This window comes from Gallinula chloropus (assembly GCF_964237585.1).
Source record: "Gallinula chloropus genome assembly, chromosome: 4".
NCBI lineage: Eukaryota > Metazoa > Chordata > Aves > Gruiformes > Rallidae > Gallinula > Gallinula chloropus.
Window position 1 is genome coordinate 56446377 of NC_140088.1, and position 19748 is coordinate 56466124.

At 44.8% G+C, this 19748-nt stretch overlaps 1 protein-coding gene across 1 annotated transcript; it reads right to left on the reverse strand.

Annotated features, from left to right (window-relative positions):
• Positions 1-3309: 3309 nt before the first annotated feature.
• PCDH18 (protocadherin 18) lies at positions 3310-12884 on the reverse strand (the record flags this gene model as incomplete). Its single annotated transcript, XM_084264081.1, has 4 exons — positions 3310-4204; positions 9043-9206; positions 9342-9430; positions 10380-12884. 4 exons carry the CDS (start codon positions 12882-12884, stop codon positions 3537-3539), a joined length of 3426 nt encoding a protein of 1141 aa, XP_084120207.1. The 3' UTR covers positions 3310-3536.
• Positions 12885-19748: the final 6864 nt, after the last annotated feature.

Genomic DNA, 19748 nt, shown 5'->3' on the forward strand with positions numbered 1-19748 from the left:
AACTGGTATCTTTACACGATAAGATTCCTGCAGCAATGCACATACCAAATACTATTACCATGTGTTGGTACAGAAATCCCCTCTAGGAAAACCTTAAGTATTTTATGATAGTTGGATGCCTAGCACTACCAGAGAAATTCATTGCTATCTATTTTTTGCTAGAAAGCCCCCTCTGCAAACAATGGCTCTTTAAATTGAGACTAACCATGTGACATGGGCCAGTGGGCATAAACTGATTTAAGGATTTTAAATTTAAAACAGGTTGGCAATCCCTCATGGAGGATGCGGCTGTGAAAACAGAGCTTATCAGGCTGCCCTGCAAGTCTGTAGACACCGCAAACCAGCCTGAGCCTGAAGGTCTGATATTTCCTCTTCTAGAGATGGGAAGCAATATCTACCTGCATTTATTTATGAAGGAGGAATCTACACCGCTTGATGGGGAGCTTCATTCTCAGCTGCTGATTTTGTAACAGACAGCAATGCTTTAGCCATATCAATAGAAAACTGAAATAATTTCCAAATTTAATAGCTAAACTACCATCTTGTATGCTTGTAATGCAACTGCCCGCCACACCAGCGATTTCCTAAGCAGACATGAGCTTCATCTTGGGAGCTGCTGTGCCTGAGCTTCGGCCTCCTGCCCCATGCAAAGCCGGTCAGTGACAGGGAGGCACAGCTGGAAGCATCAGCCCTCAACACCTCGTATAGTCATCCAGTAAAAGGTTTTGGGAGTAGGGCAATTCACCAGAGTTTACAATTACACATGAAAAATTAGGGCAAGAGAACTTTAAAGAAAAAAATGTTACCTAGGTCCAGCTGAAGAGGTAGAAGCTGGGAATTTCAGTCATGGCCAATGTTATCAGAACACCGTGTACTTTGCAAACACAAGACTACAACCATGGGCAGCGCAGTATTAGTGCGTGGGTAAGACTGATCAAAGGGAAGTGGAATCAGAGAACCAAAAGGGTGGGAGAATGAGGTGGGGGTAAGGGAACCTGGAGAGCAAGACCAAAACTGGATACTGATAAAGAGCAAAACTGAAAGGGGGAGCTGAGATAAGACAGAAACGATGCAGCTAAGGAGAAAGCCATGCTTTTGTGTACTTCTGCACTCAGGAATACTCCTACAGCTCCTAGAGTGATTTCAGAGCCGACCTGACCTTACTGATAAAGGGACAAGACTTGGGAAGAACATGAGATATTGTCAGGGAGCATCCAGAGCAAGGCTTCTCCACAGGGCGGGGCAGGAGACAGGACATAAGAGCAATCCCAACACAGGCAATACCCTCACAGACAAAATACCATCCTACAGTACCTGAATGCAGCAGGTTGAGCCAGATGCTGGGAATAGATCTATCAACAGCCCCACAACACAGCAAGGCAAGAAACCAGAATGAGGTTTGATCCTGCCAGCAGCAGCTAGATATGGAGTCAGCAGCACTGCAATGGAGTCCCAGGTCCATGCAGGAAGCAAGGGTAGGAACCAACTCTAATGCAACAACTGAATGCCCCTAATGCTGAGCTTAAATAAACTCCTGAGCACTTGGGGTAAGGGGGAGTGGGAGGGTAGGGCCCAGGTGAGGCTGGTTGGGGCCATTAAAGCCCATTAGTGGGGAGGACAGGGAAGATGTTTTCAAATATTTCATAAATGCAATGTTATGATTTCTTCCCTTCATAACAGATGTTAGCTCAATGAGATTGAGGTCTTGCTGGCCTTCAAAGGTGCTTTAACAACTGTCCAAAACAGAAACAGAGCCTCTACTGTTAGAGGATCTTGTACCAAAGCTAATGAGCCAGGTCACTGAAACATGTCAGTCATATTGACAAAATGACATTTTGACAGTTTCAGCTGCCAATACAGGTACTCAGTTAGAAATCTGAGTTCCTGGTATTTCTAAGCAACTACACTTGTGAACTTCTAAAATGTAAACAAGTTGAGAATGTCTCCATTATTCAGGTGGCAACAAATGTCTGTGTGTCTACAACTGTCACATCTATAGCACTGTGAAACCAATAATGAGAGTAAAGTTTCCTTAAACACCAACCAAAAAAATTAAGGCTTATTCACACAACAAAAATTCTGGCTTTTTTAGGTAACATTAAACAGGATTTTTCTGTTTCTATGATTAGAAAATATTCTACAGGGTGCAAGCACAATTCACTGGAAAAAAAGTCTGTTCCATTTTTTATACCCGTGTTCACTTGGATTATTTCAAAAGTCTTCCAGACTTCTGGTAAAAAAATAAAACATATATACACACACCCTATTAAAAATATGCATCTGGAGCTCTTAATGCAAGCCCAAAATACCAGCTTTTCTGGCCACCTCTTTAACTGAAACGAGCATCAGGAGTCCAGAAACCACCCATGTTTCGTGATGATAAAATCAAGCCAACAAAAACAACATTTTTGAAAAAAGGGAACTAACAGGACCACATTGACTTTAGTCTGAGAAGCATTAGCTACAATCACCCACCCAGTGGTGATGTCACCACAATACAAATGACACTGTTTTCACTGAACACAGGGAAGGATGGGATTCAGCAGGAGCCAATGTAAGTGCAGGATAGCTCTTTTCAAAGAAGCTCAAGTATCTCTGCACTGCTTTGCAAATGCAAGATTGATATACTTACAAGAGAGGTGAAGTATAGTCATATCAGCTGCTTTCCCAGGAAATGCAATGTGCCCTTTTTTGGGTGTCTTTTCCAAGGATAAAGCAGTCAATTGCAATTAATTGTTTTAAATTTGTATTTACATAAATTCAGCTCGAGGTCCGAAAAGCTTATTTTATCACTGCCTTTCAAGTACACGCCACTTACTTCTAGTGATTTTGCAGCACAACAGCAGCAAAACAACAAAAAAAAAGCCTTTTTTTATTTGCAGAGAGAATGCTGGAAGTGCCATCACTGAATTCCATGCTTTCTTTGTTCACCTGGGAGGACACTTGTAAACAGAGGAAGACCCCCAACCCTGCAAGAATCCATTAACGAAATTGGGGAAATGACTCCTTAGATCAAAAAGCATCAGAATAAAAAAGACATTTTAGGCTTCAAGGGAGTTGACAAGTCTTTATTACAAGAATGAAACATTGCAACAAAGTGTCAGATCATTCACTGAAATGAATGTTTGCATAACTTTTCAGTGCCTTAAAAGAAACGCTAAGGGAAAGCAATATCCCTCCTGGTTTTGGGGTTGTTTTTTTTTCAAAAAACATCCCGGTGTGGCATGTTTGACAAGGGTGGTATCTTCTATATACACTTAGGAAAACATGCTTGCTGTGGGTGTACAAAAATAAAATTTATTTGTTAAATTACACATAAATATAAGGTACAAATGTATTTTTAAAATACAGATAAAGATAATCACACTTGCATTGTGTACATATGAAAATACAGTATTTTATATTCAACATACACAGACACATTTATGATAAATGCAACTAGTTGGCAGTGCCAGTTCTTCTCAGTCTGCTTTTCATTCTTTTTTTTTTCCCCCTCCTGTTTTCCATAAATATGGAAAAATAGCCTTTCGAAACAATTAGTTCTGCCGGACATCTTGCAGCAGCTTGTTAATTTCCGCCACCAGCTCACTGGCATCCATGAGTTCGTGTTTACCATCACTGAGGTGGTTGAGCACGTTGTCAAAGTCATCTTCTTCATAATTCTCTGGGATCTCCTCCATGGCTGGCAGCCATTTAGAGGAAGGCTGTGCGCTCGAGTGAGTCCCCAGAGTGGGCCCGTTGTTGGCAGGATTTTGGAAATGAGTGCTGGCTGCCCAGGCTGCCACCCCCTGGGGATAATTTACAGTCTTGGCTGGCAAATGTCCCTTCCTGCGCTCCAATGAGTTGGAGCGATCCATCTCATTGCACTCCGTGTAGGCATCTAGGGAGGGAGGAAGCAGGCGCTGGAAGACACTGCTCATTTCAGAGAGGAGAGAGGAGGTGCAGGCGTCCCCTGACTCCTCCTCGCTCTGACAGTCTTTACCAAATGTTGAAAAGCTCTTCTTCTTCTCACTGGCATCAGCAGGCTGAGGATCTTCCTCGAGGCCCTGCTGCTGCTGCTGCAGCTGCTGCTGGGGTGACTGGAACTCCTCTCCAGGGATGAACATGTTACTTCTGTAATCGGAGGAGGGAGAGGGCAACGGTGGCATCCAGCACTGGTCAGAGTGTCCCAGAACCCTGCACTCCTCCGTGCACAGCCGCATCGCTGCAAGAGAGAAAAGGGGAGAGTGAGCATCCCCTTCCCACTGCAGATATCACTTACATTCACAGGGGCTAACACCAGGACCGAACATCTCCAGAGACGCCCAGATCTGGTGTTTGGGTTTGCTTTCTGTGTGCAGGAAACAGGAAAATGTAAATGGTCTTGGATCAAAACATTCTTCCATTTCCAAATGGCCTCAAAAATGGGAACGGTAAATGCAGGACAGGTAAGATAGCAGTACAACATCCTAACTGGGGCTGAAGATAAACACGTAAATCCCAGATGGAAAACTTAGCACTTGTGACTTAAAACCACTCACCCCCTTTGTACAGTGCTGTTTCATTAAAAAGACATAAAATCAAATGAAGTGTTTACTGAAGTTTTAGTCAAGATATCCACGTGCAATTAGAAAAGCTTATCAGAGTAATGAAGTAGGAATAAATGGGCAGAGAATTAAAGAACTAAAACATGCAGAGGGATCTCCCTCTTTATTAGCACACTCTGTGAACTGACAGCAAGGTGTAGGCTGAATAAAAGGTGACCCACTGCCACGTTACCTTTTTAACCGAACCAGATAAATGGTAACCCCAGATAAGAATACCCAGGGCTTACTTCACGTCCCATGTGCCTATGGGGTTTGTACTGGGGTTACTCTGAGGTGTACGTGCAGCTCTGCAGCACAGGTTTCTGTCATGCATGGAGAGGGGAACTGACCCAACTAGGTGGGTACCCAGGCCAGCCAGGAGGGCTGATGAGCAGAACACTAGTGAGCCATTCTTTTGGCTACTTGGTTTCAGTGGTGTGTCTCAAGGGGAAGCAGTATGATGTGGCTGGCCCATGGAGGAGCACTGCAAGGGTCCTCCACAAACGTTTCTCCCACTGAAGAGGCTGGGGAAAGCAGAGCCAGGCAAAGCCCCTCTTTGACAGACCTGCAAAGGGAGATGTGACAGGAGAGAGGCCAAATTTTCCTCTCCAAAGGGAACTGGCTGTAAGACACAAAGCCTCAACTCAGGCTGGGTGTTGCCTGGGGTGCCTGGCAGACCTGCTGGAAAAGATCTAGACACTGCAGGGGCCACTGACAGTTTTTTGAGTCACATACTTCAAAAGGAAGTTCCCAGAAATGCCAGACTCTTTGCATTACTCATATTTTGACCGTAAGAAACTTTTGCCATAACTCTCTAGCAATTAATGGCTAGATTAGCCCCACCCATAAGAGAGTTTCTTTTTCTTTCTCTCTTTATGAATTAAGAAATGTTCTCAGCCATGCCCTGTAAGTTTCCCTTGCTTTCTCATCACATTTCCCATCTGCCTCTGGATCCACTCAGTTTATCAAAATATCTTTTTTCCAGTGGTGCAAGCAGAACTGAAGAGAATATTTCAGTTGAGGATACACCAGTGATTGATAAAGTCCTACCCTCATCCTGTCAGCGTTATTTATCTCTGTGCTTTGCACAGCCTATCGTATTGTTTGTTTTCCTAATGCCCTTTCCATTCCTCCAAGTAGAAACTTTCTTGGTATCTTACATGTTAAGAGTACGAATTTCTTCAGGAATACAAGTTCAAGCTGCAGGCTGGATGCTGCACAAGCAATTGCAAATGGCTCTGCTGATCAGCGTGCTTCAAGCAGAAAAAGCAGCCTAGAAGATACCAGTGGCTGAAGTTTTGGTACCAGTGACTGAGATGCCTTCAAGTGCTTTGTTCCCATGTATGAAAAGCACACATGAGCTGTTTCACCGAAAATGCCTGGCAGTTAGAAAGGAGAAGAGATGTCTAAGTGATCCATGGAGCCTGGACTAGCTCTCAACTCATCCTAGAAGGTGAGGGTTTCTCTTCTAATAAACTCCTATAAATTAAGGCAAGACTTACGATGGTCTAGCATCCTATTAATAGTGAGAGTTGTCTTATTGTGAGTTTTGTTACTTATGTTACCAGGATGGGTTTTGACATAAAATAATAAATCCTGACATTCCTGACCATAAAACCCAAAGATACACTGAGGAGATTGAGCAGTGTCACAGCCTGTCCTTAAAGCAGCAATAAATAAAGAAAAACCCAAATCCAGATGAACAGCTGCATTTTTTTCCTCCCAGAATTTAAAGCTTCTTTGTGAGGATTTAAAAAGTGAGAGAGAGAAACGAGTCTTTCAAGGACAGTTATTGAACTTTGGGATCATGTCATTTTTGAAGTTTCAAGGGACTGGCTCCGTTCCTTTCCATTTCTACCTTAAAGGGACAAACTGAAAGGACTTTTTCACAGCTTTTTGCCTGTGTCCAGACTGACAATGCAGAAAACTTTCGAAATGGAGAACAGCAAACCTCCAGGAAGCTTTCTTTTTCCTTTTTATTAGTTTGGATTGTACATGAATCCAGGGGTCATCTGAACAGGTTCAGCATACTCATCTGATGGATTAAGACCCCGCATAGCAGCATCTGGGTGAGATTAAACACCCATCCTGAGAGCCCAGCCCAGTTCTGTCTGTCCTCAGCAGGAGTTTTCCTTACTTTGAATGTGGTGAGCATTGGGCAAAGGCCGGGCACTTTTGGAAATCCTACCCTTTGGCTTCCTGTTTAGAGACAGAATTGCAAGAGCTGAAAATGAGCCATGGGCATTTCAGCTGGCCAAGAGGATAATAGCTCCTGCCTGCTGGCAGCCCCTGCTGCCCACCAGGAAGGGGATGGCTCTTCCTTGGCAGCAGCAGGGCTGGATGCCAGTGCAAACACCACTGTACTTGAAGTTCCCCTGGCAACCGAGAGCTCCAGCACATCCCTCCCTACCTCCTTGCCAACCACAGGAGAAGGATGAGACATGCCTCATGCTAGCTGGCAGAGGAATTACTTAGCAGGAGCTGGGGGGGAATGAGGATTAAAAAAAAATTATCAGAACTCCAGATTGAGAAATGAGAAACTTAACATGAGCCGTCTGTGTGCTCTTGCAGCTCAGAAAGCTGATGGTATCCTGGGCTCTATCAGAAGAGGGGTGGCCAGCAGGGGCAGGGAGGTGATTGTCCCTCTCTACTCTGCCCTCATAAGGCCCCAGATGGAGTTCTGTGTCCAGATCTGGGGGCCCCAATACAAGAAAGATGTAGAACTATTGGAGAGGGTTCAAAGGAGGCCACAAAAATGATTAGAGGACTGGAGCACCTGCCCTACAAAGAGAGGCTGAGGGAGCTGGGCTTGTTCAGCCTAGAGAAGAGAAGGCTGCAGGGGGACCTCTTTGCAGCCTTCCAGTACCTGAAGGGAGCATACAAACAGGAGGGGGATCAACTTTTCAAAAGGATAGACAAGGGCAGGACAAAGGGGAATGGATTAAAATTGAAGGAGAGAAGGTTTAGATTAGATATTAGGGGGAAGGTCTTTACAGAGAGAGTGGTGAGGGACTGAAACAGGCTGCCCAGAGAGGTGGTGGATGCCCCGTCCCTGGAGGTGTTCAAGGCCAGGTTGGATGGGGCCCTGTGCAACCCTGTCTAGATCATGCCTGGAGGTTGGTGGCCCTGCCTGTGATCCTTGGGGTCCCTTCGAACCCAGACCATACTACGATTCTATGATTTTGGTTAACAATTCTGAAAAAAATAGTAACTTTTCACGATGTCTGGTTCTGAATGTCAGACTGAGCTGAGTAGGGAGGTGAGTGCTTGGGTAGGTGATACAAGACCTAGTCTGGACCAAAATATACAAAGAAAAATTTGAAGCTAAAATGTACAAGAAGAACAAATGAAACTCTTGGGGTTACTCCTGCCCAGCACAACAGCTTATTTCTCAGGGCAAAGCCCACCGAGGTCAAGTACACCTCTCTCACTGGTGATTTCTGTGGCAGCAGAGGGCACGAGCCCTCTCCTCCAGCCCTGGGCAATATGTGGGGTCACTTTAGGAGGTAATGTGTGCTGTACTACTCCACAAAGTAATGCATTCCCATGCATAAAATTACTTTACTAAACTTCTAAGTTTACACTCTTTGTTCAGTGAACCATACTGAAATTACCTGGCCCTGTCAGTTATACAGAGAAAACTAAATTTGATCTGAAGTAAGTCCAAGATCTAGGGTACAACCAGTGGCTGTGTAATTATTGAAGTACTTGCAAAAAATCTCATGTTTGTCCTTAGCGTAATTTCCCATAGCCTCTTTTATTCAACGTACAATTGGGCATAAGTTTACAAATGGTACTTCATAGATACCAGTATGCATGTGTGTGTGTCCTACTTTCACACACCCTCCTCTAGCTTTATTTTACTTTCTGCCCTCAGCCCCTGAATGGTACCTCTTAAGTGCTACTAGAAAACAGAGTTGCAAGACTTCAAGCCTGAGACATATTTAGAACCTTTCCTTGCCATTCAAGTTCATTTTTCAGTGGGGAAAAAAAACCCAAACACTTTTCTTTCTTCTCCATCCATATTTCCAGGCCATTTTCACAATCCATTTCTGAAGGGTAGAAGTTTGTATCATAAGGACAAAACCCACTGTGGAAAATGCACCTCCCAAATTATAGTTCAGTGTATTTTTAACAAACCACAACTGCCTGGCTTTGCAGAAACAGCCACCCAGTCATTAAGAGTCTAAGAACATGGATCAGATCATGCTTTTGGGTAGAATTTGGAGCCAGCTCATGATGATGTGCATAACAAAAAAGTAGGCATTGCTCTGGGCAGATTTTCAGTTGTGTCTGAGGTTTCATTTCACGAGATCTGTGAAGGTTTCAGCTCAGTATTTATCACAAAGCAGGGCAAAAAAGAAGGAAACATGGGACTCGAAAGCTAAAGAATTTTTGCTTTCTCAGTAGTGGCTTTATCAAAGTGACAGCCAGGCAACACTGTAAATAAACTGTTCAGCTACCATTGTGCTCTTACCTGCAGGAATTCTCCCATCTGTAAGGAAAAGGTCACTGAATCCTTCTCCAAGAAGCCTGTCAATTGGAGACTCTCTCCCCAAATCATAATCACTGTCTCCAGCTTCACTATCACCCCGGCCACTGTCTTTCAGGCTGAATTTATCCATATCTTGTAGGGCATATCTGCAAAGAGAATTATGGTCACAATGGGATTAAATTATCTCACATACGTTACATTCCACCTTTTGATTAAAAATACACGCCTGCATTTTCTGGTACATGTACATGCATATGTAGCAGAACAGTGCAGATCCTCACCTGTAGCTTCTGGAATACTTGTTTCCTCGAAAGCTTGGCCTTGGTTGATACTGGCCCTGATGAAGCATCGAGAGAAGCTGAGAAACCTGCTAAAGACAAGGGGAAGAGACTGATTCCTTGAAATAAAAGATCAAATTCCTCGTTGCAAACCCCCTAATTTGCTTCTTGCGTTGGTTTGTTAGGCAGGTGGGTGGTTTGTCTTTTTTTGCTCTGAAGTTTAATTAAATCAAATTCCTGCACATACATAATGCAGTGCAACAGACTGTCTTGTAGCATGATGCCTGCCACAAGAAACGTCTGAAGGCTTTGTACAATGAGGAAATGTGCTGCTGTTCCTTAGCCTCTGAACTCATAATAATTATTTCATTAACAAGTAAAATAGGTAATGAAAAAGACACGGAGCTTTGTTTTATTTAAAATAGCTTATAACCAGCCCTTTACCATTCCAGGATCCTCGTTCAGAATAAAATCTCATTACCCTACATGTAAAGAGTCACCAGGACGCAGCTCATTCAAGCAACTGAGGCGGGCAGCCTCAAACTTTCAGATGGGGTGTGCACGTACCAGATGCACTCTGACCGTATGCTGTTACAACAGCTGTACTTAAACAGCTTCAGCATTACCCTTCTGGCTCTCCATTCCCATCACTGAAAGAATTTCCTGCACTGTTTCTGTATGTAAATATTCTGGCATTCCTTAAGCAGAGCTATACAGGGGGAAGGGGAAGGCAAGAAGGACAGACAGGCAGATCAGTAAATCAGTGCAGAACACTATGTTACAGACCATTGTTTCAGCCTTGCAGGGAAGAACTGAGAAATAATGCTATTGGTAAGAGATAAAACCCTCTTCCCCATGGCCATGGATTCAGCTGATGCTGGAGAAACACTTCAAAGCAGTGACATCCAAAGCAAAATCCATAACATGTCATTAGGAACAGATCTCATCACTCACTGCTCTCACAGGTTGCATGCAGAGTACCTCCATGCTCCCAGTGAACACATGAGTGAAGGGATGTACAAAATGAGATGGGAACCTTACCTCAACAGCTGGAGTAGCATGGGTGAGTTCCAGAGAGAAATTTTCGGGCACGTGGTTAGAGGAGATTGTCACCAGGCTGTTCAGCGACTGGTGGCTGTGGTGGCTCTGACGGCTGCTCATCTGTCCCCTTTCCAGGGTCGGAGATGATGAGGGAGAAGCTCTGTGGTGAGATCTGATGGGCAAAGTGCCATTAATGGTTGGCACTAATGTGATGTCCCCTTTGTGGATCTGTCTTGAGGGTCGTTTTGGGTGGTGCTGGTAGGTCGATTCTGCCACACGACAGTTGTAGGACCTGGTGTCCTTTTTCTCTCGATTACATCTTGTAGCAAAGATGACCATAATGACCAGCAACACGGCACATATTGATCCTAAGGATATAATTGTTATCATGGAGACATCCAGGGAAGGTTGGCTTATCAAAGTAGCTTCTGTGCTTGAAAAGGAATAAACATACTCAAAAATGGTACATTTCAGAAGTGCTTTAGTACTAAGCTGGGGGCTGCCTTTATCCTGGACTATCACAAAAAACTCCCATTGTTTTGCTGGAACTGATTCAACACTCACGTTGATAGAGATGTCACAGGTTTTGGGATCCATCACAAAGATGCTGTTCTCCTTGTCAGCTGCTATGGAGCAGCTGAGCTCAGAGTTCATGCCAGAGTCTCTATCTGTAGCCCTTATCCTGGTGACGAGAAATCCAATTCCAGCATCTTTAGGGATTGAGATTTCTGCTGTGCTGTTGCGTAATGCTGGCCCCACAATGACAGGAGCGTTGTCATTTTCGTCGATGATGGTTAGTACAACTGTGGTATTACTAACAAGCTGCTGACTCCCTCCATCTCTAGCTTGAACCATAAAGGCAATTTGATTTATTTCTTCATGATCAAATGTTCGCAGGGCATAGATGGCCCCGTTGGAGGGATCGATGGTCACATAGGTGGTTATAGAACTTCCCAAAATATAACTCTCCAAAATAGTGTAGGTCACCTGCCCATTGTCACCTAGATCTGGGTCTGTGGCTGTGACTGATGTGATGTACGCTCCCGGAGAGTTATTTTCCAAGATAACAACTTCATATCTGTTTGTCTGGAAGCGGGGTGGGTTGTCATTCTCATCACTGATTTGGACAGTAAAGTGTTTCACTGTGGAGAGACTTGGCGTTCCCTTGTCCTCGGCTATTACAGTCAAGCTGTATTCAGACCTCTTTTCCCTATCTAGAGTGGCATTAGTCAAGATTAAATAGTTGTTTTCATAAGTCTTTTGAAGTTTAAAGTGGCCGTGTCCATGGAGCTTGCAAACTATCTCTCCATTCACACCAGAGTCCTTGTCTTGCACTCTGACCAAGGCAACAAAAGTGTCCAGGGGTGACCCTTCAGAAATGTAAGCGACCTCTTCTTTCTCTGGGGACATCAGGTTTAAGTTAATTTCAGGTCTGTTGTCATTCACGTCCACAACTTTAATTATAATTTTGCAGTGAGCTGGAATAGAATTCGGCCCCAAATCTTGAGCCTGAGCATCAATTTCATAGGATTTGGTTGCCTCATAGTCCACTTGCTTGAGGAGGGTCAGATGCCCCCTTTCTGAATCTATCTTAAAAGTCTCTGTAATTTTGGCAGACACATGACTGCTGAAGGAGTACACGACTTTACCGTTGGCGCCCTCATCTGGGTCGGTGGCATTGAGATCTATGAGCAGGGTCCCAACCGGCGAATTTTCTAGGAGTTGGATTATGTACGACTGCTGCTCAAAAACAGGGCTGTTGTCATTGGAATCAGAAATGCTTATTTTCAGGAGGGATGACCCAGATCTCTGAGGCACCCCTTTGTCTGAAGCAGTGAGTTGGAGTTCGTAACTTGACTTCAACTCCCGGTCCAGCTCTCTCACCACAATGAGCTCCGCATACTTAGCGCCATCAGTCCTAGTTCTCACCTCGATACTAAAAAAATCATTCGCGGAGAGGGAGTAAGTGTGAAGGGAGTTGTCCCCTACATCCGGATCAAAAGCGCTGTCCAAAGGGATCCGGGTTCCTACAGCTGCACTCTCTGATATTTCGATAGGGATAAGAGCTCTGGAAAACTGGGGAGAGTTGTCATTAATATCCAGCACTTCAACTTCAACATGGAAAAGCTGCAGATGTTCAGTGGGCAGTGTAATCACATCAAACTCTATGGAGCAGTTTAAGTTTTTCTGGCAGAGTTGTTCCCGGTCAATTTTAGCTCCTATGCTGATCTCTCCGTTATCCTCGCGGACTACGAGCAAGGGAGAGTTCCCCCTCTGCATGGCTCGAAAACGAACCGAGGAAGGGTTAGGCATTTTTAATAAAACATCAGCCACATCCTCCGACAGTCTTGCAATTACCGATCCAACTCTCTGCTCCTCATAAATCCTGTATTTCAAATTCTTACCCAGCGCAACCTTATCGAAAGATATTATCACCAGTGCAAAAATGAATATAAAGTGCATTTTACCGCCGATTCGGTGCGTTTGCAAGTTTTTGCAATTCATTTCTCCGAGCGAGTTAAAAAACAATTATTTCGACTTCCTCTGGTACCTTAAACCCGGCGCACATCTGGTCCTTTAAAAACTTGAGAACGCCTTTCCCAGCCAGCCAAGTATTAATCTCTTTACCGAATCAGAAAAACTTTCTTTTTTGGCTATACACACCGTGCCAGGACATCCAGGGTACACGCAATCCACGCTTTCTCATCTGACTCCCCGCTCCTCTTCCAGGACGAAAGGCGTTCGGGGCGGCGTGCTCCTCTCCCGCGCCGCCGCCAGCATCCAGGGACCGCCGGGAAGCCAGCGGGATCCGCAGCCCGTCCTCCCGCGGAGCTCCCTCTTCTTCCCTTCCCTCCTCCCAGCTCGCCGCCAGACTAAACGCCCCGGCTCGCCGACTCCAGCCTAAAAATCCTCCGCAACTTCGCTCCAACTCCCCAGACAAAAAAGCTTTTGCCCGGCATGTGCTGAGCCACGTCCAGCCAATCAGCCCCGCCGCCCCGCCGGGGACAGCGCGGCCGCCCCGCAGCCCTGCGCGCCGGGGCGGGGGGAGAGCGGGGCGGGGGGTGAGTTGGGGGGGGAGGGAGAAGGGGACCGGGGTGGGGGCGGCTCCTCCGCCAGCCCCTGCTTGCCGCCGGTGTGCCGCCGCGAAGGGGAGATGGGGGGGGGGGGGGAGGCGGGGGGAATGGGGGAGGCGGGGGGTGTTGGAGGAGGGGTGGAGGGGGAGCACACAAATGACTGAAGGGAACTTTAAATCAACTTCTTCCCCCACCCCGCCCAGGGCACTTTCAAGCGGGTTTTTGTGATTTTTTTTTCCCAATTCCTCCTCTTCCCGGCGCGAAGAATGCGGTCGGGCCCTTCATTTACATACTTTTAGGTTCCCTTGTTTAACTAACCGGGATCTTTTTACTACGTTTGCTTAGTAAACGACCTTGGGGGCGACGTCTCTCTAACCGCGCCTCCAGAGCGTCTTCTGGCTGTTTATTTACCTGCTACCTGCTTCTCCTCAACATCCCTGCTCCCGCGTGGAGCGCGGAGGGGGGAGAGAGGAAGAGGGGAGCCCTCCTCCGCCAGTGGAAACCTCTCCCTCCTCCTCCTCTCCTAGTCAGTGCCGCTTCACACACCCCTGTCCTTCCCGAGGCTCCCTCTTGCAGCATTTCTGACCTCAGCGCAGCTGCATTTGCCTGGGCTGCCTTCTCCTGCCTGTGCAGTTGGCTCCCGGTGTGTTTCTGTGGGTTGATTTTTTTTTTAAATTTTATTATTTTATTTGCCGTTCCAGGGACTCTTCAGGAGGTCTTTCTCATCCTGGTTGAAAAAGAAAGCACTGCATGCTTCACCACGACAGCCTGTGCTAAGCACACCTACATCCTGAGTGTTTTAAAGGGAAAAAAAGCCCTAGGATAGATGGAATGTTGGGAAAGTGACAATTTTCTTGCCTCTCTGCTATTGCTAAGAACTGTTTTCTGTGTTCATGTTTACACTGCAACACACTCACACCAAAAAAAAATTTAAAAAAATAAAGTAGGTCTCACAACCGAGTCAGTCATGTACTTTGTGTGTGCCAGAAATGCTATAGATCCCCTAACGTGAGCTTCAGCCTGCACCCAGGGCACAGAAGCTGATGTGTTCTTCTCATTTCATATGTATCTGTTCATGATGTGACTTTTTTTTTTTGCATTGCTTTTTGAAGTTTATCATTTTAGCCGCATTCTCACCAAGTTTTCCTTTTTTTTTTTTGTAACTTCGTCCATTTTTTATTGGTGTTGCCCAAGTCATACTATCACTTTCTTTTATTGCTCTTTTCCCTCTCTTCTCTCCTGTAACTCCCCCCCCCCCCACCGCATATGTCCAAAAATGTAAAAAGCAAATCTCTGATTTTCCCAATTTTCTTACTCTCAGCAGAGCTCAGCCAAAGTCACTAAGAAGGTTCTTGCTGGAAAAGAAAGCAGAGGAGGCTCAGCGTGAACTCTCCTTCTTTTTAAGCATTCAAAAGCATTTTATAAGCCATTGTCTCTTTTTTTTTCACAAACCAGTGCCGTGTGGCAAATTGTGCAGAATAGAAATGCCCATAATGAATGTATTTAATACTGGGTCACGCTGATGAACATTCTGCCCCCATGAATAATACTGTTTTACAAGTTTGCAGCCCTTTCAAATTGCTGATCCCCAAACCCTATAGGCAAACTAGAAAAGCTAACACAAGCAACTGGGACTTCAGAAACCCATAGCCATCTGGCCTAAATCTCTAACAATCCAAGCCAATAATTATATCAATTCAGGCTTTAGTGAACCCCTTTGCAAACACCAAAAGAGCAAAGAAAGGAATTAGTGGCCATTCTAAGTTCTGCTGGAGAGAATTCAAAGATAATCTAATTCCATTAGTTCATGGGCAGCTTTTTTATTTTTTTTTTGCAGCTCTGATAAATCTTCCTAAAACATCTTTCCAAAACACCAGTGTATACACTTTTCTGACGATAACTGGGGAAATGGGTTCAATTAAATGCTGCTCTTAGTGTCAATAAAAACTATTTTGTTGATAAAAGAAGTCAGTGCCCCTTTACATGGTGAGTACAAGAGATGAATAATTCATAGTAAAAATAATATCACTATCATATATAGTCTTAAATTGTGTGTTCTTCCAAGTAACTGGTTAGAACTGTTAGATATGCAGAATCTGCTTTATGGAATTTTTACCACTTTCCAAATAGTTATTCCACTTCTTCACGTCGGTCTTTCGTGGAGACATACTCTTCATGTTAGTAAACATCATAATACTTGCAGATAGGAATTACAGCACCTCTTCTCTTTCCCCCCCCTTATTTCTTATTTGGAGTTCTACCAGTCAGGTTATACGTAATATGAGCACTTAAACTCACACCACCTTTCAACTAACCATGTACAGTTATAATCACGATACAATGTCACCAGCACAATTGTCCTTATCTGAATTAGGAGCTAAAGTAATGGAGGACCCATGATTTTTTTTTTTCCCCATACGACATTCACTGGAACCTACAAGTGAGAAGGAACACATCTTGGGGGTCACCTGTTTAGATGCAGCATTATTTAAGCGTGCAGTGCTTCTAAAAGCAATATTTCTAGAGTGTGCCTAGGAGCAATCCCAGAGCTCCTAAGGCTGATCCCTCCTGCATCCGGTGAAAGAGTTTTGTCTGAAAGTCTCTTAAACTCCAGTCCACCTTTGACATGACAGACTTCCTTTACAAAGGAAAGGGAGAGTCCCACGTGCAGACGGCAGACACTTCTTAGGGAGTGTGGTATTGTGAATGCTTTTAGGCACGTGAGCGGAGTGCCACTGGCCTCCTGGAGAGCAGTCTTGGTTATTCCCACCTAATGCAGGCCTATTCGCTGCAATGGCTTTCCCCAAAGTCGCATTCAAACTCTGCAGTGATGCACCTGAGGAAGAAAACAGAACCAACTCCAACCAGCACTTCCTCCAGCACTACTTCAGACACTGCAGCTGCACAGAAGATTAATTAATTTTTCACTCAGCTGAAAGTAGGTTTAGTTCTGTGGTCGATAGACTTGAAAGGCTGTCTTCTTTCTCCTAGGAGTTTTATTGAGCTCTCAAGCATATATTTTCTTCTAAAAGTTACTGATCCTTTAGATGCACGGCATATATGCAAAACTTAGGTGACGGAGAATACTTTGGAGAACTATTTTGAGAAACCATCCCTCAGCAGGGACAAGGGAGAAAGAAAATCATTTCCTTTATGACTGCAGAAGCGCGGTGAAATTAGCACAGTGCCATTTGGTTCATTCCCCTCCTCGCGCGCACACACATAAACGAGGTTTTATTCACTTTCAGTATGATTTATTGCCTTATGTTGCATCATGTTACAAAATGTCATGTGCACTATGCTCCAGTGCACAAGACATCGTGAGATAAAATTTGATGTGACACCTGTGTAATGAATGTGAAAGGCAAGTCTTCCTAAGTCAGAAGTGTATTTGAAGAGAACATTTCCATCACAATGGCAATATTGGGGGGCTTCCTCTCTCCCTCTTCCCTCTCTCCCTCCTTTCTTTCCCCCTGCATCTCTCTCTCTGTGTCCACCTTTCTTCAAGAAGGTTGTTTCCCAAAGTAAAACTGATGACCCTGCTCTTTGCACTTCACCATTCCATCTGTTGCAGCATGAGCACAAACGAAGCGAAGAGTACCTGCGTAGGCAAATGGGTGTTGCCAGTTTGCACTCGCTGTTGGGCCCACAGAGCAGCTGATCGAAGCTCAGGGTGATGCTGTTCAGTGGAGCGGGTGAAAAGAAGCTGACACTTCAGCCTCATTTTTTTGCACAGACAACCATATTATAGTACACATCACAAATCAATGGTCTAGTTGTCCGTTCTACTACCAATTTCATCGGTCGTGCTTACCACACAATCATAGAATGGTTTGAGTTGGAAGAGACCTTGAAGATCTACCCCCATGTTGACTTGTGGACAACTTCCAATAGCTGAGGCTGCCCAAAACCCCATTCAACCTGGCCTCGAGGAGGTTCAACCTGCCAGAGTCTCACCACCTGCACAGGAAAGGATTTCTTATTTATATCTAATCTAAATCTACCCTCCTTCAATTTAAACCCATCACCCCTTGTTCTGTCACTCCCTGTCCCTCTCCAGCTTTCCTGTAGCCCCCCTTTAGGCACTGGAAGGCCGCTATAAGGTGTCCCCAGAGCTTTTTCTTCTCCAGGCTGAACAAATCCAACTCTCTCAGGCTATCTTCACAGGAGAGGTGGTCCAGCCCCCTGATCATCTTCATGGCCCTCCTCTGGACTTGCTCAAACACCTCCATATCTGTCTTGCACTGGGGACCCCAGAGCTGGACCCGGTACTCCAGGTGGGGTCTCACCAGAGTGGAGCAGAGAGAAACAATCACCTCCCTCAACCTGCTGGTCATGCTAGTCTTGATGCAGCCTAGGACACAGTTGGCTTTCTGGGCTGCAACTCCACATTGCCAGGTCACATTGAGCTTCTTGTTCACCAACACCCCAAGACCATCTCTTCAGGGCTGTTCTCAACCCAAATCTGAAGGCAAAAAATCACCTTGATACTACCAATCCTGACCTTCACAAAACCTATACCTTAACTATACACACACCTACCTTATATACTATGCTACATATACCTTATACTTATAGCTTAAAGCAATCCTGCTGAAGATACCCTGCCTAGAACAGTTTCCATTCCAAGGCAGAGTACTGCCCCTTCTATGCTGTGTCCAGCATGATCAGGCTCAAAGGCCACACTCTGTCACCTCTGAGACACATGGGAAATGTTCAGTAAAGGTAATAGCTGTATCCAGAAAAATTATCTCCCTGCCCCAACAAACAGCCAGTCAGAACCCTGGGACAAAAGGCCAGGTACCCCAAAGTAGGAGTAAACAGATAAATTTAGTTCAGAGCCCCAATTTATAATTTTTACTTTCTTAACTTCCTTAAAAAAATTAAGAATCTGATAATTCCTTAAAATACATCAAACCCACAAAATTCTGCACACCTGCTGATGGGTGAGAATTTGTTGCCGGGGTTTTTTTTTTGATAAGTGAGTTCAAAATTAGATTTTGCATTATCATCAATCATCATGGCAAAGGGCAGGGGATCAGACTTCCAGCTACATGAGTACATTTCCATAGCAGTTTTGCAAGGCAGCATTGTAAATATAAATACGCGGTTAGAACTGTGCGTGATCCACGCATGGGAAGAACTGCACCTGGGTATTCAGTCTCCTTCTGAACCAATAAAGCATTTATCAAAGTTTTACCAAGTGCAGAAGAAAAAAGTGCCTGAGACTTAGGGTTTATTAAATTGCTATTAAAAACACATGCCTGTGGCATGCCACTGGATGCTCTTGAATTACTTTGGGGATTAGTTAATGTGGCACAGTATATAATGGAAGTTCCATTGTTTAATGACTCTAATACATTTGTCATTCTGTTTAGTTATTTCCTTGTAAAGCATTGAGTGGAACATCTCCCTTTGATAGCTGCTTACCCAAAATTGCCTTTTAAAGCAATATATTCGTTTCAGCAAAGTGAGTTTTTGGGTATCACACATGCTCGGGATAGAAGGTGCCTATCAGACCCGCGGCACACTTCCTTACCCCCAACCTAAGCCAGCGTGGGTAACCCTGAGTGGGTCACCTTTCTCACAAAGCCGCCCAGAGCCTACTGTGGGTCCTGGTGGGTAGAACCCATACAACTGCTTGTTTCCTAACACATCATTTTTTCCCTCTGGTCCCTCATTCTTGCTGCAAATACAATTAATGAGAGCCAGATGCTTCAGAGGGCAGTGGACTGCTCATGCAAAGTGGAACTTGAGGAACAAAGGTGCTCTGTCACCTCCAGTCGCTTAGTAATACAGCCACCGTGAGGGCTGCAGTGGCCACCAGTGCAGTCAAAAGACCCCAAATCTCTTTTTCTCCATAGGGAACACTAGCAACATCTGTGGTCTTTGCCTGAGGAATGCTTCGCAGTTCTCAGCCTTACACGGATGTGTATGTGCATTGAATTTCCCACATCTGGTTTTCTTCCAGAAGTGAACAAATTAATAGACTGCACGCAATGGAATTTGGAATACTTTACGTGAATAAAGCTGAAAGGCTTTCTGTGTCTTGCACTACTGCTCTTGTACCCTGCAACACACCAACTAGCATGTGATGGCATTTTCAAAGCCACTCTTAATGTTATACGGAGCAGAAGGAGCAGAGGTGTGAATTTAGTCAGGACTGCAATTCAGACTTCCTCAAATTACCAACTCAACCCAAGCTTTTCATGGAACTATAACCTTCTCTGTTGCCCCAGGGAGTTTAAAAAAGGAGCATAATTGCTGTTTTAAGAGTCTTCAGACCAGACAAAAC